The following is a 23,308-nucleotide window of genomic DNA, read 5'->3' as shown; positions in this document are numbered from 1 at the left end:
GCGGGAAACAACTCACCAGATAAAATGTATCCTGCTCTGTCCACTGTCTCCAGCCAAGGTTGACCAAGGGGGCGTTCTGGACTCAGAGTAGCATCCTGAAGGGTGAATTTAGAAAAGCGGATGTTGACAAGGGACATTTCTCTGTTATGAAAAGAGCTATCCTCTGTATCTTTTCATTTAAATTTAAGCAAATCATCTTGTAGTTGACTTGAATCTACTATGGGTTCTGATACAGAAACTGTCCTGAAATGAAAATTCATGTTGACACAGTAATAAAACATGATATATTGTCTCCTTAGCTAACCAAGTCTACTTGTGAAGGGTTAACTAATAAAAATCTTTGAAACATGTCAATCATTTTTGAATTTATTTTATTTTATTTTATTTTATTTTATTTTGGTGTTTTTAAGGCTGCATCTGTGGCATATGGAGGTTCCCAGGCTAGGGGTCTAATCGGAGCTGTAGCTGCCAGCCTACACCACAGCCAGAGCAACTCAGGATCCGAGCTGAGTCTGTGACCTACACCACACCTCACGATGATGCCAGACCCTTAACCCCCTGAATGAGGCCAGGAATCGAACCCACTTCATGGTTCCTAGTTGGATTCGTTTCCACTGTGCCACGACGGGAACTCCTCATTTTTGAATTTATGAATTCTTTCATTTAAACAGGGAAAAGGGGAGTTCCCATCATGGCACAGTGGAAATGAATCTGACTAGGAACCATGAGGTTGCAGATTCGATCCCTGGCCTCGCTCACTGGGTTAAGGAAATGGCATTTCCATGAGCTGTAGTGTAGGTTGCAGACGTGGCTTGGATCTGGCGTTGCTGTGGCTCTGGCTAGGCTGGCAGCAACAGCTCCGATTGGACCCCTAGCCTGGGAACCACCATATGCCACAGACGCAGCCCTCAAAAAGACAAAAAAAAAAAAAAAAAAAAAAAGGGAAAGGAGTTCCCAATGTGGCTCGGCAGTAATGAATCTGACTAGTATCCAAGAGGATGCAGGTTCAATCCCTGGCCTCACTCAGTGGATTGAGGATCCGGGTTGAGCTGTGGTGTAGGTTGCAGACGAGGCTCAGATCCTGTGCTGCTATCATTGTGGTGTAGGCTGGCAGCTGCAGCTCCAATTCAACCCCTAGCCCAGGAATTTCCACATGCTACAGGTGTGGCCCTAAACAAACAAACAAACAAACAAACAAACAAAAAGGGAACAGAGCTTAGCACTTCCATTTATGAACACTGCAATGACAACTTTTAGTGTAACTGGACAGAGCTTTAAATAAAATACAGGGTTTCCCATTGTGACTAATCAAGTTAAGAACCTGACATAGTGCCCATGAGGATGTGGGTTTAATCCCTGGCCTTGCTCAGTGGGCTTAAGGATCTGGTGTTGCCACAATCTGTGATGTAGTTTGCAGATGTGGCTCAGATCCTGTGTTGCTGTGGCTGGGTAGGCCTGCAGCTTTGATTAGATCCCTAGCCCAGGAACTTCCATATACCATGAGTGTGGGTATAAAAAGAAAATAAAACTCAAAAATTATTACGGAATTCATTATGTGCTTTCTAAGACATTAATTTATACTTACAACCCACTATAAATAAATATATGGATAAAACCTTAAGACTTGAGAACAAACTTATAAATTATCTTTATGCTTATATTTATTCCAGAAAGTCAAAGTTAAATAATATATTCTGCTTTAAATATTCTTTTCAGTTCATGAACATGAATTTGATCAAAATCAGCAATTCTTGACTTTAATTAAAACAAAGCTCTATGTTGAAGAAAATTTTGAATTTAAGATATTTGAAATGCAAGTGGTATTTTATTTTATTACTATAGACACTGGAAAGGGGTAAGCTTGTTCTGCCTGTATAACACAGAGAAGAATATTTAGCATTGCAGAGGGAATTCTACTCTGTTCAGTCCTTAAGCTCATTTTTTCCCAATGGAAGGTTTTGAGGCTTTGTTCCTATTTGACGGACAGAAGGACAGAATGCTCACCTTTGTGATGTCAGCAAGGAATGTGGGCAGCACTGACTGGGTGTCAGGATCGAGGCCTGCCAGTGACTCAACAATTTCTGTGGGTGAAAAAATCACAAGGATTGACTGTTTCTCTCATTTTCTTTTTTTCCTTCTGTGGTTGGGTCAGTAACACAGTGAGGGTTGGAAAACATGGCAGTAATTGGTTCTTAAGAAGTGGTACGACCAATCACCCAGAAATCAGCATCGGGAAAACCAGTGGTCGTTGATCTGATTGATATACAGGAAGATAGATGGAAGAGGTGCATCTTGTATGTCTGTTATAAGAACAGCTATGAAAGTGGGTTTTTAGGGTGTTTGGTTTCGTTGTACATGAAAGGCAGCAGGATTGGCTGGGCTAGTGGGGATAAAAATAGTACTAAGCTGACAAAGAAACAGCTAGAATAAATGCTGGAACCATGGACTGTTTGTGGGTCCTTGTGGGTCCTTTTGGGTCCTACTTCCGGCCTGAAGCCCAGTTCTCAGGTTACTGTACCTTTGCATTTCAATCAAGAGACCAACGCAGAGGACCAGATGGTCTCAGAGATGAGTGTGAAGTTCACAGAATGTCCCTGGCCTAGAAATTCAAAAATAACTAGGAGGATTTTAATGTCTACTGACATTCTTACTGCCCTGCATCTCGTCCCAAGGGACCTTTGTAAAGTTTCCCAGAGTTGAGTTTGACTATCTGAACTACAGAAATAGAACTGACAGAGAATGACAGTTTCCTGCCATGTCATACTAAAATGGCATTTCCAGTGCCCATCATTTATGTTAAGAGTACTGGGTGCACTCAAAATTTCTAGGCTCCGGAGTTCCTCCAGGCCCCCTCTGAGGATCCTGAGTGAGCCTGATTACCTGTTGATTTCCTTAGGTCCACTCTCTTTTCCCTGCACTACCCCTTCCCCAGAAGGTTGATTATATGGACTATATCCATGGTTCCTTGCTCCTTGTCCTGGGAGGGCTTAGCTCACCACTCAACCTTTCCAGCCTGGAGGTAGTATTGGGGCCTTGCTACTTCTAGCCCCAGGGAACTGCCCTGATCCTTTGAAGATTAGGGAAATCTCTGTAAATAGTCCTTTTATCAAACTCTTCTCAAATTATCCTGATTTGAATGTGCCATCTTTTTCCTTCTGGGCCCGGATCATTGTACTAGATGAGGGAATCTGGCCTGTGCTGGGGAACAGAACTCTCCCTGGTTTGTTCTCTCCACTGGGGCTCCCCTGGATGTCAGTGGTTGAGTGGGACTGAATTGAAAACCTTGGCTCCCCTAGAGCTATTTTTGGTGTGAAGTAGTCATGAAAGACTCATCAAATGAGACCCAGGAGGCACTGAGGAAAGACTGAAATGATACCATACATGATGTGCCTGTCACAGAGATGATCTACTCATGGTTAAAGTGACTGTGACCTTGAGACAGTCACACCTCCTCATCTCTGTCAGAATGAGGATGAGTTCAGACCTATGAAATCATCACTGACCATCAGTGAACTGAATAGTCCCCAAATCCAAGGACTGGTCTTCCTCAAGTGCTCTGCTGATCAGCTTTCTGAGGTCTAAAGCCGTGGGGTAGATTTCTGTTTGCCTGCCCTCCTCCATTGTTCCACGAAGGTCTCCTTCACCTTCAATTTTGTTGGAATCAAAAGACAGGAGGTCACCTGCAGGACGTTTTGTTTCTGCCTTGTCTCTCTTAAAGATGGCTGTAAGTTGCATCTCTGTAGAGCGTGAGCTGTAGACAACAGAGGACATGTCACACCCAAAGCCATTGTGATACGCCTTGTAAAGGGCATCCCTATCTGGCTACAAACTCCAGGACAGCTCCAATCTCTTTCCTGATGGACTCTTTAAAAATATCACATGAAACTAATTTCATTATTTCTCAGAAATTTGAAAGGTGAAAAAGCTTTGACATATATTTTAGCTCTGAAATAGAATGTCAGCCTGGCAGATAAATCCAGCTTGAAGAGGGTACTAGTAACTAGATCAACTGACCACAGATTTTTTTACTTTAGGTCTTTGTGAAAAAGTGTTGTCATGAGCTGCTGGTGTTTTTGGTGGTCTTGTAAGTGCTAATCAGCAAGAAGAATGAATTATCTTTTTTCTACAAATAGCCTCCTTTAGGAAGGTTCATGAAACAGAAATGTAGGCTATAGCAGTGAGACAATAGTATGCTCATGTTGTAATCAAGCCAGAGCTTCAGTTCTCAAGGCTTTTTCTTTTCTACTTTTTTCAAGAAGTATTTTTTAATTAAAAAAAATAAAACTTGGAGTTCCTGTCGTGGCTCAGTGGTTAGCAAACCCAATTAGGAACCAGGACGTTGCGGGTTCGATCCCTGGCCTTGCTCAGTGGGTTAAGGATCTGGCGTTGCCGTGAGATGTGGTATAGGTTGCAGACGCGGCTCGGATCTGGCATTGCTATGGCTGTGGCATAGGCCAGTGGTTACAGCTCCAATTAGACCCCTAGCCTGGGAACCTCCATATGCTGCGGGTGCAGCTCTAGAAAAGACAAAAAAGACAAAAAATAACAACCAAAAAAACCAACATAATCTCTTCCCTCAAGTTGCTTTTACAATAACATCTTAGAAGGGAGATGGGAGAAAAGCGAAAGGGAAGTGGTTCAGGATTAACTGCATTTATAATTTTATTTATTGATTCAGCACCTTTCTGCATGTAAAAATGAAATAGGATTTTCTCTAGATCTGTCCTCTAGGATTAGGTTTTACCTTTTAGTTTATGCCATAAATCTACACGGAGGGACACAAAAATATTTTAAAGGCCACAGGAACAGATAATGTGTATTCTTGGCATTTCTTTGACCACACAATCACTCAGTGTCTATAGCTGTTTATTTCCAGTCAATTACAGGAGCTGAAGCTGGATTCCTATTACTGAGCTCTCCAAGGTACAGTGGGCCCTTTCCCCATTCATACTGACCTTGGATCCAAGGAGCAAATGTTTCTCTGCTTTAGTTCAGACTAAGGCTAGTTGCATGTATGAGTGTGCATTCAGCCAACTTCCCATCGCAAATGACGTTTAAGACATTGTTAAAACATGCTTGCAACACAGATATGTGTTTTAATGTATTTCTTTTGAAACACTTTTGAGTTTTATAGAACACAGTTCAGCTGATTAAAGTTTTACCTGCTTATCTCACCTAGTGATTTTGATTCAAAAGTTCTTTTCTTCTAAGGAGCAACTGATCAATGACTCCCATTTACATAAAATACCAGTAAAAAGTCTGGGTTAGCCCAGATTTTATGTGTAAAAATAATCTGTAAAAGATTAGCATATAAATGTATGGAGGAAAATGTACCATATTTCAAAACACTAAAAAAAAGTTCAAATTACCCATCTTTTTCTTTCTTTGGTCTTCATTTCATTGAGCACAATGGGAACATGCAAAAGAGAAAGAATTTTCATGAAATTTATTGAGACATTCAATAAATATATTCATATACAAAAAAGAGATTTTTTTTTCATGGTATCCCAGAGGATTGAAGGAAATATATAAAGTGGCATTGGATGGCAATTTGAACAGAAATTTTGAGAACCACACAGATCCAAGGAAGTAAACAGTATATGATGTTTCTCATTAGGATTTGAGCCTCAATTCAAAGCTTATTAGTACTTTTTGTCTTCTTCTTAAACTCTTTGACTTCTTTATAATTTCTTCTACAAAGGGTGCAAATATAGCCTATACATCTTAGGTTCTTGGTTGTGTAGTGCCAAAGAGTTTTATTTTGTAAGTATTTTATAAATAGATTTCTCATCCCCTGAAAGGCATTAAATGATTAGTTTTTTTCCTGAAAGTAATTTGTCTGTGACTGGACCCTGGAACTGGAGTTTTGTTGACTGATTGTTTTTTGAATTGCTTTAATCAGGAAGCCTTAAGGGAATGTACAATTCACCATGGAACAGGTTTGCAGGAAAAACAAACACCTGTTTCCTGTTTACAGAGTGGTCTGTTGCAGGCAGTTTATAGGCATCTTTATTTAATCTTTTCAACAATGCAATATGCATTTTATATATAAGGGAAGATGCAGAGAGGGGCAAGATTGTGAGCTGGAAAGTGGCAGAGTCAGGATTCAAACTCTGGCCAGCACAACCATAAGCCTGGGCTCATTTTGACATACCACTACCTGTTTGTGCCAGAAAAAAGGGATATTTGGTCACCAGACTGACAAACACATTTTGAACTTCTCTGGTCATATACACGAATGTAGCATAGAAGATATACTCAGTTTTCTCATTTTATGTTTCAAAGGATAGTTGTTAACAAAGACACACGTGATGTGGTTTGTGTTGCTGTTCTTTCTGCCTGTACCATGAATTCATCTAAGTTTTATCTTTTGATGTGATGACTGAAATGGACTCTGGTCTTTCTTTCTGTGGAGGCAGTGGAGAATCTGTGACTATCTAACCGAGGTTGCTCTGTGGGAGGCACTCTTCCTTCTGTACTAACTAGACATTCATTCAGGGATTACCTCTTGCTTGCTTTCAGCAATAGTTTGCAACCCATGAAGCCCTGAAGAAAGGCCAGTATTCCTGGGATAAGCCCCTAGTCCTATTAATTTTACAAATCAATTTTGTTGAAGCTTAATTGTCATAAAACAAACTGCACATGTTGTGGGTGTACAATCTGATAAATTTGATAGCAAACACCTGTGAAACCATCACCACAATCAAATTTCTTACCTCAAAAGTTTTACCTACGCCACTTTGTAATCCTCCCCTCTCATCTCTTTCTCCCTTCCCCTTCCCAAGCAACCACTGATCTGATTTCTGTCACTGTAGACAAGTTTGCATTATCTATAGTTAAATGCAAATGGAATTATACCCACTCCTTTTTTTTTTTGGCATCTCTCACTCAACATAATTATTTTGGGAAGAATCTATGTTGTTGTGTAGAATTTTTTCCTTTGCTGAGTAGTAGTCTATGCTAAGAACATAAAACAACTTATTTATCAATTGCTCTGTTGATGGACATTTGGATTGTTTCTAGTTCTTAGATAATACAAATTAAGCTGATGTGGATATTTTCATACAGGCTTTTGAAGGAGTCTATCCTCCAAATGGATTGAACAATTGTTAATAGTTTCTCATATAGATTTGAGAGATAAAGAAATACTTAAAGCAAAGATTTTACTGTTAATCCTCATAATTGTGTTAATAATAGATGTTCTAACTATTTCCCAGTTGTGTTGAAAGGATCAAATGAGGTCATTGATATAAGAATACTTGTTAACTACCCTGCCCATGTGGTCACACAAACCCTAGCTCCCCACAAGTACACTCTGAGCCAGGACTGGGAGCTGGGAGCTAGGGGTGCAGGTGACAGGTCCAACAGGTGTGGAAGTAGAGGTCCCTGTGTCTAAATGAATAGATATAATAAATAGTACATAGGAGACAGAAGATGGTGGAGTAGAAGGACTCAAGCTCATCTCCTCTTATGAAAACACCAAAATCACAACTAACTGCTGCACAACCATTGACAAAAAGACTGGGAAATACCAAAAAAGATTTTCTACACCCAAAGACAAAGAAGAAGCTAGAATGAGATGGGAAGAGGGGCACTTTTGTGATATAAGCAAATCCCATACTCACCAGGTGGGTGACAAACAAACTGAAAAATAACTGTATCACAGAGGTTATCTCACAGGAGTGAGAATTCTGAGCCCCACATCAGATTCCCCAGCATGGGGTTCTGGCATCAGAAGGAGGAGCTCCCAGACAATTTGGCTTTGGGTCTTGGGTGAAGGAGCTCCCCAGGACTCAGGGAAACAGAGACTCCACTCTTGTAGGGTGCAAAGAAGGTTTCATGTGCTCTGAATCCCAGGGAAAATCAGGGATACCATAGGAATCTGGGCTAGACCTAACTGTGCATCTTGGAGGGTCTCCTGGGGATGGGAGGGTTGTCTTTGGCTCAGTATGGGGACAAGAACACTGATGGCATAAGCCTCAGGGAATAATCATCAAGGTGACCTGGCCCCACCAAACAGCCTGCAGGCTCCAGTGCTTGAACACCTTAGGCCAAATAACCAAGAGGGTGGGAACACAGTTGCACTCATCAGCAGATAGCCTGCCTAAAGTCCTCCAGCACACACAGCCACCTCTAAACATACCACTTTACATGGCCTTGCCTGCCATAAGGAGAAGACTCAGCTACACCCACCAGTGGGCAGGTACTAGTCCTTCCCACCAGAAAGCTTGCATGAACCCCTTAGTCAAACTTAATCACCAGGGGTAGACACCAGCATCAAGGGGGGTACAGCCCTGCAATTTGCAGAAAGGGGACCATCAACACAGAAAGTTAGACAAAATGAGATACCAGAGAAACATGTTCCAGATGAAGGATCACGACAAAACCCCAGAAGAACAACTAAGTGATGTGGAGATAAGGAACCTATCTGAAAAAGAATTCAGAGTAATAAAAGATGATCCATGGTCTGGGGGAAAAACATGGAGGCACAGAACAAGACATTACAAGAAATGTTTAACAAAGAGCTATAACATTTAAAGAAAAATTAGAGATTATTATTATAATAATACAATTAAAGTGAAAAATACACTAAAAGGAATCAATAACAGAATACACAAGGCAGAAGAATGAATAAGTGAGCTGGAAGAAGATTGGTGGAAGTTACTATCATGAAACAGAGAAAGAAAAAAAGGACGAAAAGTTATGTGGACAGTCTAAAAGACCTCTGGGACAACATTAAACTCATCAACATTATAAGGGTGCCAGAAGGAGAAGACAGAGAGAGAAAGGCCAGAGAAAATACTCAAAGAGATAATAGCCAAAAACTTCCTGAACATGGGAGAAGAAACACTAGCTGACTCCAGGAAATTCAGAAAGTTCTTTAGAGGATAAACCCAAGGAGCAACATGCTAGAGACACATATTAATCAAAATGACCAAAATTAAAGACAAAGAGGAAATATGAAAAGCAATAAGGGGAAAGAAATTACTGCAATACAAGGGAACCCTAATAAGGTTATTAGGGGATTTTTAAGCAGAAACTCTGCAGGCCAGAAGGGAGCGGCAGGATATATTTAAAGTGATGAAAGGGGAAAACTTACGACCAAGAACTCTGTACCCAGCAAGACTCTTGTTCAGATTCAATGAAGAAATCAAAGGTCTACAGATAAGCAAAGGCTAAGAGAATTTAGCACCACCAAACCAGCTTTACAACAAATGCTAAAGGAAATTCTCTAGCAGAACAGAAAAGGTCATAACTGGAAATAAGACTATTAATAAGACAAAGCTCACCAGTAAAGGCAAGCATATACTAAAGGTAGGAAATAATCCACGCACAAATATGGTATCAAAGCCAGCAACTGTGAGGAGAAGAGAGTAAAAATGCAGAGTACTGGAGATGCATTGCGATTAAGAGAAAAGCAACTTAAAACAATGCTATACAAAACCTCATGGTAAATGCAAGCCAAAAATCTAAAATAGAAACACACGCACAAAACAAAAAGCAATCTAAACACAACACTAAAGATAGTCATCAAACCACAAAAGAACATAACAAAGGAGGAAGGGAAGAAATAAACACCTACAGAAACAAATCCTAAAAAATTACCAAAATGGCAATAAGAACACATATATGGATAATTACCTCAAATGCAAATGGATTAAATTCTCCAAAAGAGACAGAGTGGCTGAATGGATACAAAACCAAGACCTGTATATATGCTCTCTACAGAAAATATACTTCAGATCCAGGGACACTAACAGACTGAAAGTGACGGAATGGAGAAAGTTATTCCATGCAAATGGAAATCAAAAGAAAGCTGTAATAGCAATACTCAGGAAATTCAGAAAGTTCTTTAGAGGATAAACCCAAGGAGCAACATGCTAGAGACACATATTAATCAGACAAAACAGACATTATAATAAAGATGATTATAAGAGACAAAGAAGGATACTACCTTATGATCAAGGGATAATTCCAAGAAAATATAACAGTTGTAAATATATGTGTTCACCCAGCACAGGAGCTCTTCAAAATATAAGACAACTGCTAACAGCCACAAAAGGAGAAATCTACAGTAGCACAATCTTCCAAAATTAAATCAGGAAGAAATAGAAAATATGAACAGACTGATCACAAGTACTGAAATTGAAATTGTGATTTAAAAATTTCCAGCAAACAAAAGTTCAGGACCAGATGGCTTTACAGGTGAATTCCATCAAACATTTAGAGAAGAGTTAACACCCGTCCTTCTGAAACTATTACAAAAAATTGCAGAGGAAGGAACACTCCTATATTCATTCTATGAGGCCACCATCACCCTGATACCAAAACCAGACAAAGACATCACACACACAAAAAGAAAATTATAGGCCAACATCACTGATGAACACAGATGCACAAATTCTCAGCAAAATACTAGCAAACTGAATTCAACAATACATTAAAAAGATCATACACCACCAACAAATGGGATTTATTCCAGGGATGCCAGGATTTTTCAATATCTAAAAATCAATCAGTGTGATGCACCACATTAACAAACTGAAGAATGAAAACCATATGATCATCTCAATAAATGCAGAAAAAGCTTTTGACAAAATCCAACAATGATTTCTGATAAAAACCCTCTTGAAAGTGGGCATAGAAGGAACCTACCTCAACATAATAAAGCCCATATATGACGAACCCAGAGCTAATATCATTCTCATGGTGAAAAGCTAAAGAATTCCTGCTAAGATAAGGAATAAGACAAGGATGTCCACTCTTACCACTTTTATTCAAAATTCCTAGTCATGGAAATCATAGAAGAAAAAAAAAATAAAAGGAATCCAAATTGGAAAAGAAGATGTAAAACTGTCACTGTTTTCAGTTGACATGATACTATACCTAGAACATCCTAAAATGCTATCAGAAAACCAGTAGGACTCATCAATGAATTTTGTCAAGTTGCATGATATAAAATAAATACACATATATTCCTCACATTTCTTTATACTAACAATGAAAAATCAGAAAGTGATATTAAAGAAACAATCCCTTTTACCATTACATCAAAAAGAATAGAATACCAAGGAATAAATCTACCTCAAGAGGCAAAAGACCTGAAATCTGAAAGATTATCTATCTATCTATCTATCTATCTATCTATCTATCTATCTATCTATCTATCTATCTATCTATATCTATCTACCTATCTATCTATCTATATATTTTTTTTCGATAAAGGAAGTCAAAGATGACACAAACAGATATAAAGATTGGATTGGAAAACTCAAAATGACAATATATTGGCAAAATGACTATACTACCCAAGGCAATCTACAGCTTCAAAGCAATCCCTATGAAACTATCAATGGTATTTTTTTTTCACAGAAAAGGAACAATTTAAAAAAAAATTTTATGCAAACATAAAAGACCCAGAATTGCCAAAGCAATCCTGAGAAAGAAAAACTGCTGAAGGAATCAGGTTACCTACTTCAGACTATGCTAAAAAGTTATGGTCATCATAAAAATATGATACTGGAACAAAACAGAAATATAAATGAATGGAGCAGGATAGAATGCCCATAAATAAACTCAAGCACCTATGACAAAGGAGGCAAGAACACACAATGGAGAAGAGACACTCTCAGTAGGTGGTACTGGAAAAACTGGACAGCTACATGTAAAAGAATGCAATTAGAACATTCTCTAACACCATATACAAAAATAAACTCAAAAAGGATTAAAGACCTAAATATAAGACCATATACCATAAGACTCTTAGAGGAACTAGAGCACTCTGACATAAATCACAGCTACATCTTTTTGGATCCACCTCCTAGAGTAATGAAAATAAAAACAAAAACAAAGTAAGGGACCTAAGTAATCTTAAAAGTCTTTGCATAGCAAAGGAAATCATAAACAAAATGAAAAGCAACCCACAGGCTTAGAGAAAATATTTTCAAACGAAGCGACTGACAAGGTTTAATCTCCAAAATACGCAAACAACTCATGCAGCTCAGTATCAAAAAAACAAACAACGCAACCAACAAATGGTCAGAAGATCTAGATAGATATTTTTCCAAATAAGACATACAGATGGCACATGAAAATATGCTCAACATTGCTAATTATTAGAGAAATGCAAGTCAAAACTACAATGAGGTACCACCTTATACCAGCCAGAATGGACATTATCAAAAAGTATACAAACAATAAATGCTTGAGAGGGTTTGGAGAAAAGGGAATGTCCTACACTGTTGGTGGGAATGTAAATTGGTACAACCACTATGGAAATAGTCTGGTGGTTCCTCAAAAAGCTGAATATAGAACTACCATATATGATCCAGCAATCCCACTCCTGGTCATATATCCAGAAAGAACAATAATTCAAAAAGATATTTGTATCCCGATGTTCATTGCCATGCTATTTACAATAAATAAGACTTGGAAGCAACCTAAATGTCCATCAACAGAGAAATGGATAAAGAAGATGTGGTACACATACATTATGGAATATTATTCAGCCATAAAAAGGATGAAATAAGGTCAATAAGTTAGTCACTTATTTGAGAAAGACAAATATCATATGATATCACTTATATATGGGATCTAATTTAAAAAATGATTCAAAGGAACTTATTTGCAAAACAGAAATAGATTCACAGATTTCAAAAACAAACTTATGGTTACCAAAGGGGATGGGTAGGTGGAGGGATGGACTGGCAGTTTGTGATTGGCATATTCACATTATTGCTTATGGAATGGATGGTCAGACGAGACCTTCCATATAGCACAGACAACTCTACTCAATATTCTCTGATAACCTATATGTGAAAAGAATATGAAAATGAATGGGTCTGTGAATATATATATGAATTACTTTGCTGTATGGAAGAAATTAACACAACATTGTAAATCGATTACACTCCAATAAAATTTTAAAAAATGGAAAAATTATTGGTTAAATTGTATATCAGGTTTACAAATGAGCTGACAGGAAGATGGTACCTTGAAATCCCTGGGGTTTTAGGTCTCTGTGGGGGATCTGACTCTATGAAAAAACTATTTCCTTCATCTTAAGTTTATAATATTTGAGCACTGTTTTTCATGATTAGAGGTTTGCCACACTCATAAGCATATTATTTATTGTATTCAGGGGTCCACATATTTTTTGGGAGACTCAGTCTTTGCAACAAGGTATAAATCATTGGGAAAAATATGATTATAAGCATCTGTGGCAGAAATCAGAATACATTCTTTTTTTTTTTGTCTTTTCAGGGTGGCGCCTGTGGCATATGGACGTTCCCAGGCTAGGGGTCTAATCGGAGCTGTAGCTGCCAGCCTATGCCAGAGCCACAGCAACTTGGGATCCAAGCCTCATCTGTGACCTGCACCACAGCTCACGGCAACGTAGGATCCTTAACCCACTGAGCGAGGCCAGGGATCGAACCCGCAACCTCATGGTTCCTAGTCGGATTTGTTAACCACTGAGCCACAACAGGAACTCCAGAATACATTCTTACAGAGAAAAAACACATGGGAAAGATGCAGCTTTGAGTGATGTATCTTTAAGATTTTTACCTAGCAAAATTTCATCACTTAACATTTTGGTTTTCTTTTGAAACAGATTTTAAAAAAAATTTATTATTAGTTTTCCTTCATTTGAAGGGAGGGGACAATGACCATTTGATCATTCACCAAGAGGAGAACTACCATTTCCTTCAGCTTTAAATTAAAAATTTGTTCTTTGACTGCAAGGGTCTGTTCAGAAGACCTTGCATCTATGCACAGTATTCAGCTATCACTTTTTATTTCTCTCTAATCCATATGATTTCATGTGGAACACTGTGGAGCATCCTCTTGAAATAAAGAAAAACGAGTCTGCTTGGCTAAATGTTAAGGGTTTCTTCTTTTATAACTTTCACTGATAAACATTTATTTCCTCCAGAGCTACAGATCAGAAGGCCCTCATAACTTTGAGAGAAACAAATGGGTGAACTCTCTCTCCCCTCCCCACCCAAAGGGTGTTTTCTGTAAGCAGGTGGAGCCCGTCCTGTGTACCGTCTGGCTTTATGACAATGGATGGTGATGGGGCCAGGAAAGGATTGCAGTGAGGCTGTTCTCCCATTTCCCAAATGCCCCTCAGTGCAAGGAATCTCATTCTGCTCACATCACAGCTGATTTATGATCTGGGACACATTACAAAAAAATATCATATTATGACCCCACCTGTAGATTTTTTTTTTTTTTTGGTCTTTTTGCTATTTCTTGGGCCGCTCCCACGGCATGTGGAGGTTCCCAGGCTAGGGGTCCAATCGGTGCTGTAGCCACTGGCCTACGCCAGAGCCACAGCAACACGGAATCCGAGCCGCGTCTGCAACCTACAGCACAGCTCACGGCAATGCCGGATCCTTAACCCACTGAGCAAGGGCAGGGACTGAACCCACAACCTCATGGTTCCTAGTCGGATTCATTAACCACTGCGCCACGACGGGAACTCCCTGTAGATGTTTTTGAATAGTGAGAATCTAAAAGAAGGATGCAAAGATTCTTGCCCCAGGAGTTCCCATTGTGACAAGTGGGGTAAGAATCTGACTGTAGTGGCTTGGGTTGCTGCTGGAGGTGCAGGTTCCATCCCCAGCTGGCACAGTGGGTTAGAGTTGCTGGTGTTGCTGCAGCTGTGGGATATGTCGCCGGTGTGGCTTGGAGTCAGTCTCTGGCTGGGAAATTTCCATATGCGGTGGGTGCAGCCATAAAAAAAAATTCTTGCCCCAAATCCTGAACCCACATTAAAGTGTTGAGATGCTATTGGATACAGGCCTGCTCGTGGGGAAGCTGTGGGAACACGAATGAACCCCACTTTAGTGTGGAACTCTTTTATTTCATTTCTTTTATTTGAAATTTCAATTTTATAGTATTTGCATGTTAAAACATTACTATGGGCCAGACATCAAAGTAACATAAATATATGATCAGATATCAAAGTGGTGAAAAATGTACTTCCATCCCTGTTCCTGTCTACTCAATGCCCTTACCTCTGCAGATACCACTTTTTATTAGTTTCCCTTGTCTCTCTAGTATCAGCCTAATTTGCTTAAATGATGGTGATATTTAGTGTTGGATAGGAAACCAGGCAATCAGACACTAAGGTATCTAATCACTACTTTTTTGGGTCTGTCTCTGCTGAGGGATTTTCCTAAGAGGTTCATTAATGACATCGCCAAGGACAGCAGATGAGCTTTGCAGAGAGCTGTGTTTCTGACTCCGGAGGGAGGATGGAGGACAGCTCCTGTGTTACCTCTTAAAAACTACCTCAAGTCATGTTCTAATTAGACAACTCTTTTATCTGCAGTGTATTCAAATTTCAGGATTTGGCAGAGCTCAACAACTGGGGGAAAGGGACCTTAAAATCCTCATGACATTGCCTTTAAAAGAGGATAGGGAGAAAGTCATTTAAAAAATTGTGAAGAGTCCAATTCTCTTACTTACCTGAATCCTGACACATGGATTTCTTTGAATCCTGGAAGTTTCTTAAATACCTCTTGCATCTGCAGAGAGAAAGGAATTTATGATATACTCTTTGGTTCAACTGGGTCAGATCTTACCTAACTGAAAAGCCTAAACACTTACGATGAGTTAGGGGAAAAAATGAGAGTGGAAAATTGAAGTCATGATTGAGGCCAAATGCTTTGTTCTCAGTTATTTCTGTGCTCAGAGGAAAGTGTTTTGCTATTTATTTAAAAGCTGTAATTGGGGAGTTCTGATCAGCCTTAGTGGTTACTTTACATAAAATATAAAATAATTTAAAAATGCTACTTGGAAGACACTTTTTTGGTATTTTTATTTACATGCAAGAGTAATGATAACATTTTCTTTATTGAATGATATGATTTGGGAAAATATATGTAATGGTAAAGAGATTATTAAAATCAAACTGGCTGCTGTACCTAAATGAAATGGTAGACGCATACAACAAACTAGTGAATATGACAAAAAAGAAGCAGACTCACAGATACAGAGAACAAACTAGTGGTTACCAGTGGTGGGGGCAGGGGCAAGATAGGGGTAGGGGATTAACGTGTTAGGTATAAAATTAATACTATTAGGTATAAAATATTATGTATAAATCTATTATGTATAAAATAAGCTAAAAGGATATATTGTGCAACATGGGGAATATAGCCAATATTTTATAATAACTGTAAGTGGAGTATAACCTTTAAAAATTGTGAATCTGTATATTGTACACCTGTAAATTATAATATTGCACAGCAACTATATTTCAACTGAAAAAAATGGTAGAAGCAGACTGTAATCTTAGATTTGCTCTTAGATTTATGTGGACTTTACATTTTCTTAATCTGACCTAGCTAATGAGGCCGATTATCAGAATATTTTACAAATGTAGTACTCAACTACTCCCCAACCCACAGCAGTCTGGCCTCTGTTTCTGGGTTCCTGCAGGAGTGATGGACCTCTCCAAACCAAGCAGCATTTTCCACTCCTTCTCCATGGGCTCCCTGCTTTTCTTGGGTTCTTCTTCTGTCTCTCCCACCACTTTCTCAGCCTCCTTTACTCCATCCTATTTCGGTGTTCACCCTCTCCTTTAACTTAGGGATTCTGCAGATAGGCCTCCTCAGCTGGGTCATGGTGCTCACACTCCCATTTATGCAGTAAGCTTGGCTAAGGGCAATGCAGCCAGGCTCTCCAGGCACACCTGCCCCCAAGATGGGCACTGCCCCACCCAGTTCACTCGGGAGGCCAGGAGGCAAGAGAGAGCATGAGGAAGTGTTAGCAGTTCGTAGGGAAGCACAGGAGGCAGGCAGGGTGAAAGTGAGGCTGACAAAGTGAGCAGGGACTGACTTGTCCTCCTTTCCCTGGGCCCCCTCCCCTCTGTTTCTCATCCAGGCATCACCTTTTCTTCCATGTTCACCTGACACATAGCTTGAAATTCTTCACATGAAAATCCCAACTTTGCCACTAGCTAAATGTGCCCAAATAAGAGTTAATCGCATCTTTCCAGATCTGCCTTTCTTCATAGGCTGCTTATCTCAGTCAGGGTCACCAACATATGTCAACCTTCCATCTGGAAAGCCTGGAGTCCCTACACACCTGCCCATCTATGGTCCTTACATCCATCCAGTCACCAGCACCTGTTGGTCTGAATCCCACATGCCTTCTGTTTCTACCTTGTTCTTATTCCCATGTCAGGCACACCCTCCCTTTCCCTCCTCTGACACTGCTGCAATCATTTTCTGGATGTGTGTGGAGGGGAAGGGGGGAGAAATGGGTTTTTTGGGTGTACTGGGGAGGGAGAAGGGAGATGTCTCCTTGACGAAACTTTTCCATATCTGTTGCTTTTCACCAAGATCCCTTGCTGGGTTGCATTGCCTATTGAATAAGGTCCAATTCTTTAGAATGGCATCTAAGACCTTCCACAACCTACCCTGACTTCCCCTCAAGTACTTTTCCATTTGCACTTCCCGACACCCCTGCCCCTCAGCCAATACTGTGTTCTCTCACCACGCTAAACTAATCCCTGTGCCCCTCAGCTACGACATGTACTTGCTCTAGACTCCTGTGACTGCTTTTCCTTTTAGCCCCAAGTGCAGCATCTCCCACCTTCTGTTCATTGACTGCCTTCCCCATCTTTCAAGGCCAGCTCAAACATCTTCTCTATTGAAAAGAATGTGTAGCTTCCCAAAGCCAGGCTCAATTATTTCTTTTCTCTGCTGTCCTAAAACTTACTGCCATATCTTCCATCAAACAGTCCATGAGGTACAGGCTGTCTCTTCACTGAGTATGCATCAGGGATCATATTTTATTTATTCATCTTTATCTCCCTCCTTCCCAGGACCTAGCATGTCATCATCCACATAAGTATGGACTCAGAAAATGTTGCTTAATCTAGTTGAGTTCATCTTTCCATTCTCCAAACTCACCAATATGCCACTGCATTGTCACTGTATCTAAAATTACTTCCAACTCTACATTATCTATGCCAAGGGCCAGAGCAGTGATGAACAGAAGATCCCCAAGTCTCTTACTTTGGTGTGCATCATGGATATTTTCTCTGGCAGACTGATTTACCATCTAAATTATATTTTATTGTACCAACAGTAAAAATAGTTTTGTTCCCTGAGTGTCTAACAATTGCAATGATGAAGGTAGCTCAACTCTTGGGAGATGAGAAGATTGGTTCTGCTACTTTCTAGCTGCAAGACCTTGAGTTTATGGCTTAATCTCTCTGAATTTCAGTCCTCTTAGCCAAAACTGGACAGCAATACCCATAGTGTAAGGTTTCTGTGAGTAATAATGAATAAGTGCCTGACACACAGTGAATAGAGAGTCAGTATTATTTATTTACTTAGCCTCTGCCTCTTCCACTGATTCCTGGCTCCTTGAGAGCCCGATTTTCTTTTACTTCCATTGGTATCTCACATGGAGGCTGGCAATGGCCAGTTGGTGTTCTTGATAGACTTAATGGGGGGAAGGATAGGATGAAGGTCCTCACAGACGTCAGGGGAAGGGGCCTGGGTAACAAGTTTCTGTGCCCCCATGCCCACCTCACTGTGGAATTAACAAGGAGGTGAGGACAGCAAGGAGGCGAGGTTCTGCAGGCCTTTATCATTCATGCCCTGGGACAAATGGCTTTGGGGCCACAAGGCATTTGGTGTGCTATTTCAGGAAAGGCGCCTGGCACTGAACGTTTAAGTGTGAGCAGCATTCTAGAGCTCAAGTTTCAGAGACTGCCTTGTCCCTCTTTCTTTTTCCGGGTACCAGCAATGCAGTTAACATATATGAAAACAATCAGTAGTGCCCAGAACTGCTTCCACAGGTGTCTGAGCTGCAATGTGGGCAACAGGAAGCCTCTCCAGGAGGCCAATCCTTAAGCCCTGGCTCCGGTGGATGGGATTTATTGCCTGTGTCTGTGGCCTCTTTGTGAACCTGTCTGTGATCAAGGAAGAATCAGCCTTGCTTAGAAGGGTGCAGAAAGCATGTAGGGAGGTGAGGACAAAGGCCTTCAGTTAATTGTGCTAAATTATCTTCTGGGGACCTTCTCATCATGGAGCACTAACCACTAAATTGCTAATTAAGGGCCTGGTTAACCTTATTAATAACATGAAAAGCACAAGAACCTTTCTGATTGTGCTCCAATGTCTGCTAAAGGGCTCTAAAAAAGGCAGTGGTGTTGAGCTCGGATGAATGTTTGAAGAAGAGTAAGCATTCAGACAACAACTAAGCATTCCTCTTGACATTTGTATTAAATTGATCATTAAGTTTACTATAGAAATTAAATTACTGCAAAGCACTGTCCATCAATTTTGATTGGGCCTGAATGGTTGTGCTGATGCAAGTGTTGGGCTGGGGTGGGGCTGGTTGGTTATCCCACAGGCAGCTGCTGAGTGGTGGGGTTGCTCAGGTACCTGGAAGGGGAATGGATGCACTGAGCAGAGGGGCTCCATCCTAGAGAAGCCAGCCACTGTGTAAAGGAAACCAGCAGGACAAACATGATGGCTTCTTGGAAAAAAAAAAAACAACCAGAAAGATCTACTCTTTTCTGGCAAATACTTTTCAGAGGCTAGAGAAAGGCAGGTTCATTTGCTGATGACACAAAAATCTTTTTCCCATAAATGTTTGTTGAGGAGAAATAGAAAGTATAGCATAGTGGTTAAGAGCAAGGGTTCTGGTGCCAGGCTGCTTGGGTTTGAATCTTGGCTCTGCCAGTTAACAGGTGTGACATTGTTGGGCATATTGATTAATTTCCCTGCACCTCAGTATCCTCACTTGTCAAAAAGAGAAATAATCTTACTTAACATACAGGACTGTGAAAAAAGAAATGCGTTAATATATATGAAACATTAAGTGCAGCGCTGTTACTTTGATACAAGCATTTCAGACTTGGGAAGGGATTTTGAGGTCATCGTTATTTTTTAAAAGAGGTCAGGGAAGTGATCCCCAAATTCTCCTGGCTAATTCTTGGGCAGAAACAAGACTAAAACTCAGAATTGAAAAAAATTATAATTTTTTTTTGCATTATTCTACATTAGGTCATTTTAGAGGCTTGGAAAATGAATAACAAGCAAGTCAGTGAAGACCGTCTACGGCCAATTATCCAATTAAAATACTCAGACTATCCTAAAGATTTGCCGAAAAGAATATTTCAAAGAACAAACAGAAAAGTTAACAGACTATTTTTTAATTCATTCCATCTACTAATCCATGTCTAAGTACTTCTCTGGTTCATAAAGACCCCATGTTGACGCTTTGTCTTTGAAGTTTGTAGAAAGGATTTTTTTCATTTATTGACTGAATGCTGATGCAGCGAGAGGCTGGAGGTTAAGAATGTTTCCACTATTCAGCTCCCTTCCAGTGGAGAGCAAGGAAGCACTGAATTCTCCAAGTATGAGAAGCAGGCACCTGTTGTACCCTGGCCAGGCTGAGTAAGATGCTTGAGCACCCAGGCCACTCATAAATGTAGTTCATGGCTGTGTCATCTCACGGATGTTTCTGTTTTCAGTTGCATGTGCACAGACAGTTACTGAGTAGTTAACTACTTCCCAAGCTCTGTGTTGGGAGATAATACAGAGATGAAAGAAGCAGTTCCTGTCTTCAAAGGGAAGCTCATTGTCTGGTGGTCCTGAGGGTGGCCGGGAAGGAAGGCAGAATGGAGACAACAAAAGCTACAGATTCATGAACAAATAAGCTCAAGACAGGGTGATAAGGGTTGTAAAAATGGTGGGCACCAGATGTTAGCCCAGAGAAGAAGCACCGAACCCAGAATGGGTAGAGAGAACATTCTGTGTGAACATTCTTTGTAAAAAGAAACAAAGGGAAGGGCATTCCAGACAGAGGAGGCAGCACATATAATGACTAAAGGTGAGAAAAGATTTGCAAGCAGTTTGTATTTCTGGAAACTGGAGTGTAAAGAAGGAGATGATAATGACCTGTGTCAAGACGAGACTGCAAAGGAAGGCAAAGGTCTTATCATGGCACTTAGATGGTCAATTAGGCATAGCAGTTAGATTTATCCCACTGCGAATGAAGATATTTTTATTTTATTTTATTTTACTTTTTCAGTTTTTTAAAAAATTATAATTGATTTACAATGTTGTGCCAATCTCTGCTAATACAGTAAAGTGACACAGTCGTACCATATATATATACATTTCCTTTCTCATATTATCTTCCATCATGTTCTATATCAAGAGAATGGATATAGTTCTCTGTGCTACACAGTAGGACCTCATTGCTCATCCATTCTAAATGTAATAGTTTGCATCTATTAACCCCAAACTTCTAGTCCATCCCATTCCTTCCCCCATTTCTCCCCCCTCTCTTGGCAACCACAAGTCTGTTCTCTATGTCTTTGGGTCTGTTTCTGTTTTGTAGATAGGTTCATTTGTGTCATATTTTAGATTTCACATTTAAGTGATATCACATGATGTTTGCCTTTTTCTGTCCAACTTCACATAGTACAATAATTTCTAGGTCCATCCATGTTGCTGCAAATGGCATGATTTCATTGTTTTTTTTAATGGCCGAGTAATATTCCATTGTGTATATATATATATATGTATACATACACACACACCACCACATCTTATTAATCTAATCATCTGTTGATGGACATTTAGGTTGTTTCCATGTCTTGGCTATTATGGATAGTGCTGCTGTGAACATGGAGGTGCATGTATCTTTTTGAATTATAGTTTTGTCCAGATATATGCCCAGGAGTGGGATTGCTTGATCATATGCTAGTTCCATATTCAGTTTTCTGAGGAATCTCTATACTGTTTTCCATGGTGGTTTGTACCAGTTTATTCCTACCATCAGTATAGGAGTGTTCTCTTTTCTCCATACCCTCTCCAGCATTTGTTATTTGTTGACTTGTTAATGATGGCCATTCTGACTGGTGTGAGGTGGTACCTAATTGTAGTTTGATTTAAATTTCTCTAATAATTAGTAATGTTGGGCATTTTTTCATGTGCCTGTTGGCCATCTGTATGTCTTCTTTGGAGAAATGTCTATTTGGTCTTCTGCCCATTTTTCGATTGGGTTGTTGTTGTTGAGTTGTATGAGCTGCTTGTATATTTTGGAGATTAAGAAGCCTTTTATTTAATCAGGAGCAGGTAGCTATGCTGATGGTCAGAGATGGAAGAGACATCTTGGGATAGTGTCTTAGTCTAGTGATGGATGATATGGACCATGTAATTTGCTTTATCTCCCATGAAAAATGTCATGTCTTTAAAAAATACCAAGTATTGGTGAGGGTGTGGAGAAAAGAGAAACCTTGTGCACTGTTGGTGGGAATGTAAATGGTGCAGCCACTATGGAAACAGTATGGAGGTTCCTCAAAAACTTAAAAATAGAACTACTGTTATGATCTAGCAGTTCCACCTCATTCCAGTTCTGGCGTTTTGTCTGAAGAAAATTAAAATGCTAATTTGAGAAGATATATGCACCTTCATGTTCATTGTAGCATTATTTACAATAGCCAAGATACGGAGACAACCGGAATAAACACCAATGGATGAATTGATAAAGAAGATGGACTACATCACACACAATGGAATATTATTCAATCATAAAATGAATAAAATTTTGCTATTTCCAACAACTTGGATGGCTCCCAAGGGCCTTATGCTAAATGAAACAAGTTAGAGAAAGACAAATACTGAATAATCTCATGTACATGTGGAACCTTAAAACAACCCTTCCCAAAAAAAACCAAGCTCATAAATCTTCATAATCCACCTCTTGAGACAGTATCAATATATGTTATATAAGTAACCATTATACAAAAAATAGACTGGTGATTGTCAGAAGTGGAGATGGAAGGAGGGTAGGAGAAATGGGTGAAGGGGGTCAAAAGGCAAAATAAAAAAATAAAAAGAATTCCTGGTCAGAGATTAGCCAAGAGGATGGATGTGCCTTTGGCTCCCACACTCTGACATGCCTTGGGCTGTTGTAGGGTGGGGTGGGTCTGCTCACCTGAAGCTGAGACTTGGCTGAGAGCTCTTGGTAATATGGAGAGTGGGAGTCTGTGAGCTCAGTCTTGAACCTCTGGTTTGCCAGGGAAATGCTTAGCTCCACTTTCTGCTCCAGTGTGTCCTCGGCAGCATCTGTGAATTCTCTTTCCTGAATTAAAAAAGAGACTCTATTAATATAAACAACGAGCAAATGGTTATGTTACATAATATATATTGATATTGTCTCAAGAGGTGGGTTATGAAGGCTTAAGGGCATTTAGAATAAAAATCCTGTGAACTTGAAGTGGTCACCGAATTTCACTGAGAGACAAAGTATCGAAGTTCCATGA

At 39.8% G+C, this 23,308-nt stretch overlaps 1 protein-coding gene across 1 annotated transcript in view; it reads right to left on the bottom strand.

Moving 5' to 3' along the window:
• IMPG1 (interphotoreceptor matrix proteoglycan 1) overlaps positions 1-23,308 on the bottom strand; it is a 150,518-nt gene that overhangs the window by 90,076 nt on the left and 37,134 nt on the right. Inside the window, exons 7-12 of the mRNA XM_021092283.1 lie at positions 22,981-23,127; positions 15,475-15,533; positions 5,370-5,390; positions 3,504-3,751; positions 2,005-2,081; positions 17-95 (exon numbers count right to left, since the gene is read on the bottom strand). Coding sequence (XP_020947942.1) covers positions 17-95; positions 2,005-2,081; positions 3,504-3,751; positions 5,370-5,390; positions 15,475-15,533; positions 22,981-23,127 — 631 coding nt within the window. The remainder of the gene's footprint in view (positions 1-16; positions 96-2,004; positions 2,082-3,503; positions 3,752-5,369; positions 5,391-15,474; positions 15,534-22,980; positions 23,128-23,308) is intronic.

This window comes from Sus scrofa, chromosome 1, assembly GCF_000003025.6.
Source record: "Sus scrofa isolate TJ Tabasco breed Duroc chromosome 1, Sscrofa11.1, whole genome shotgun sequence".
NCBI lineage: Eukaryota > Metazoa > Chordata > Mammalia > Artiodactyla > Suidae > Sus > Sus scrofa.
The sequence above is the reverse complement of the archived record's forward strand: the minus strand, read 5'-3'. Positions and strand labels throughout refer to the sequence as shown.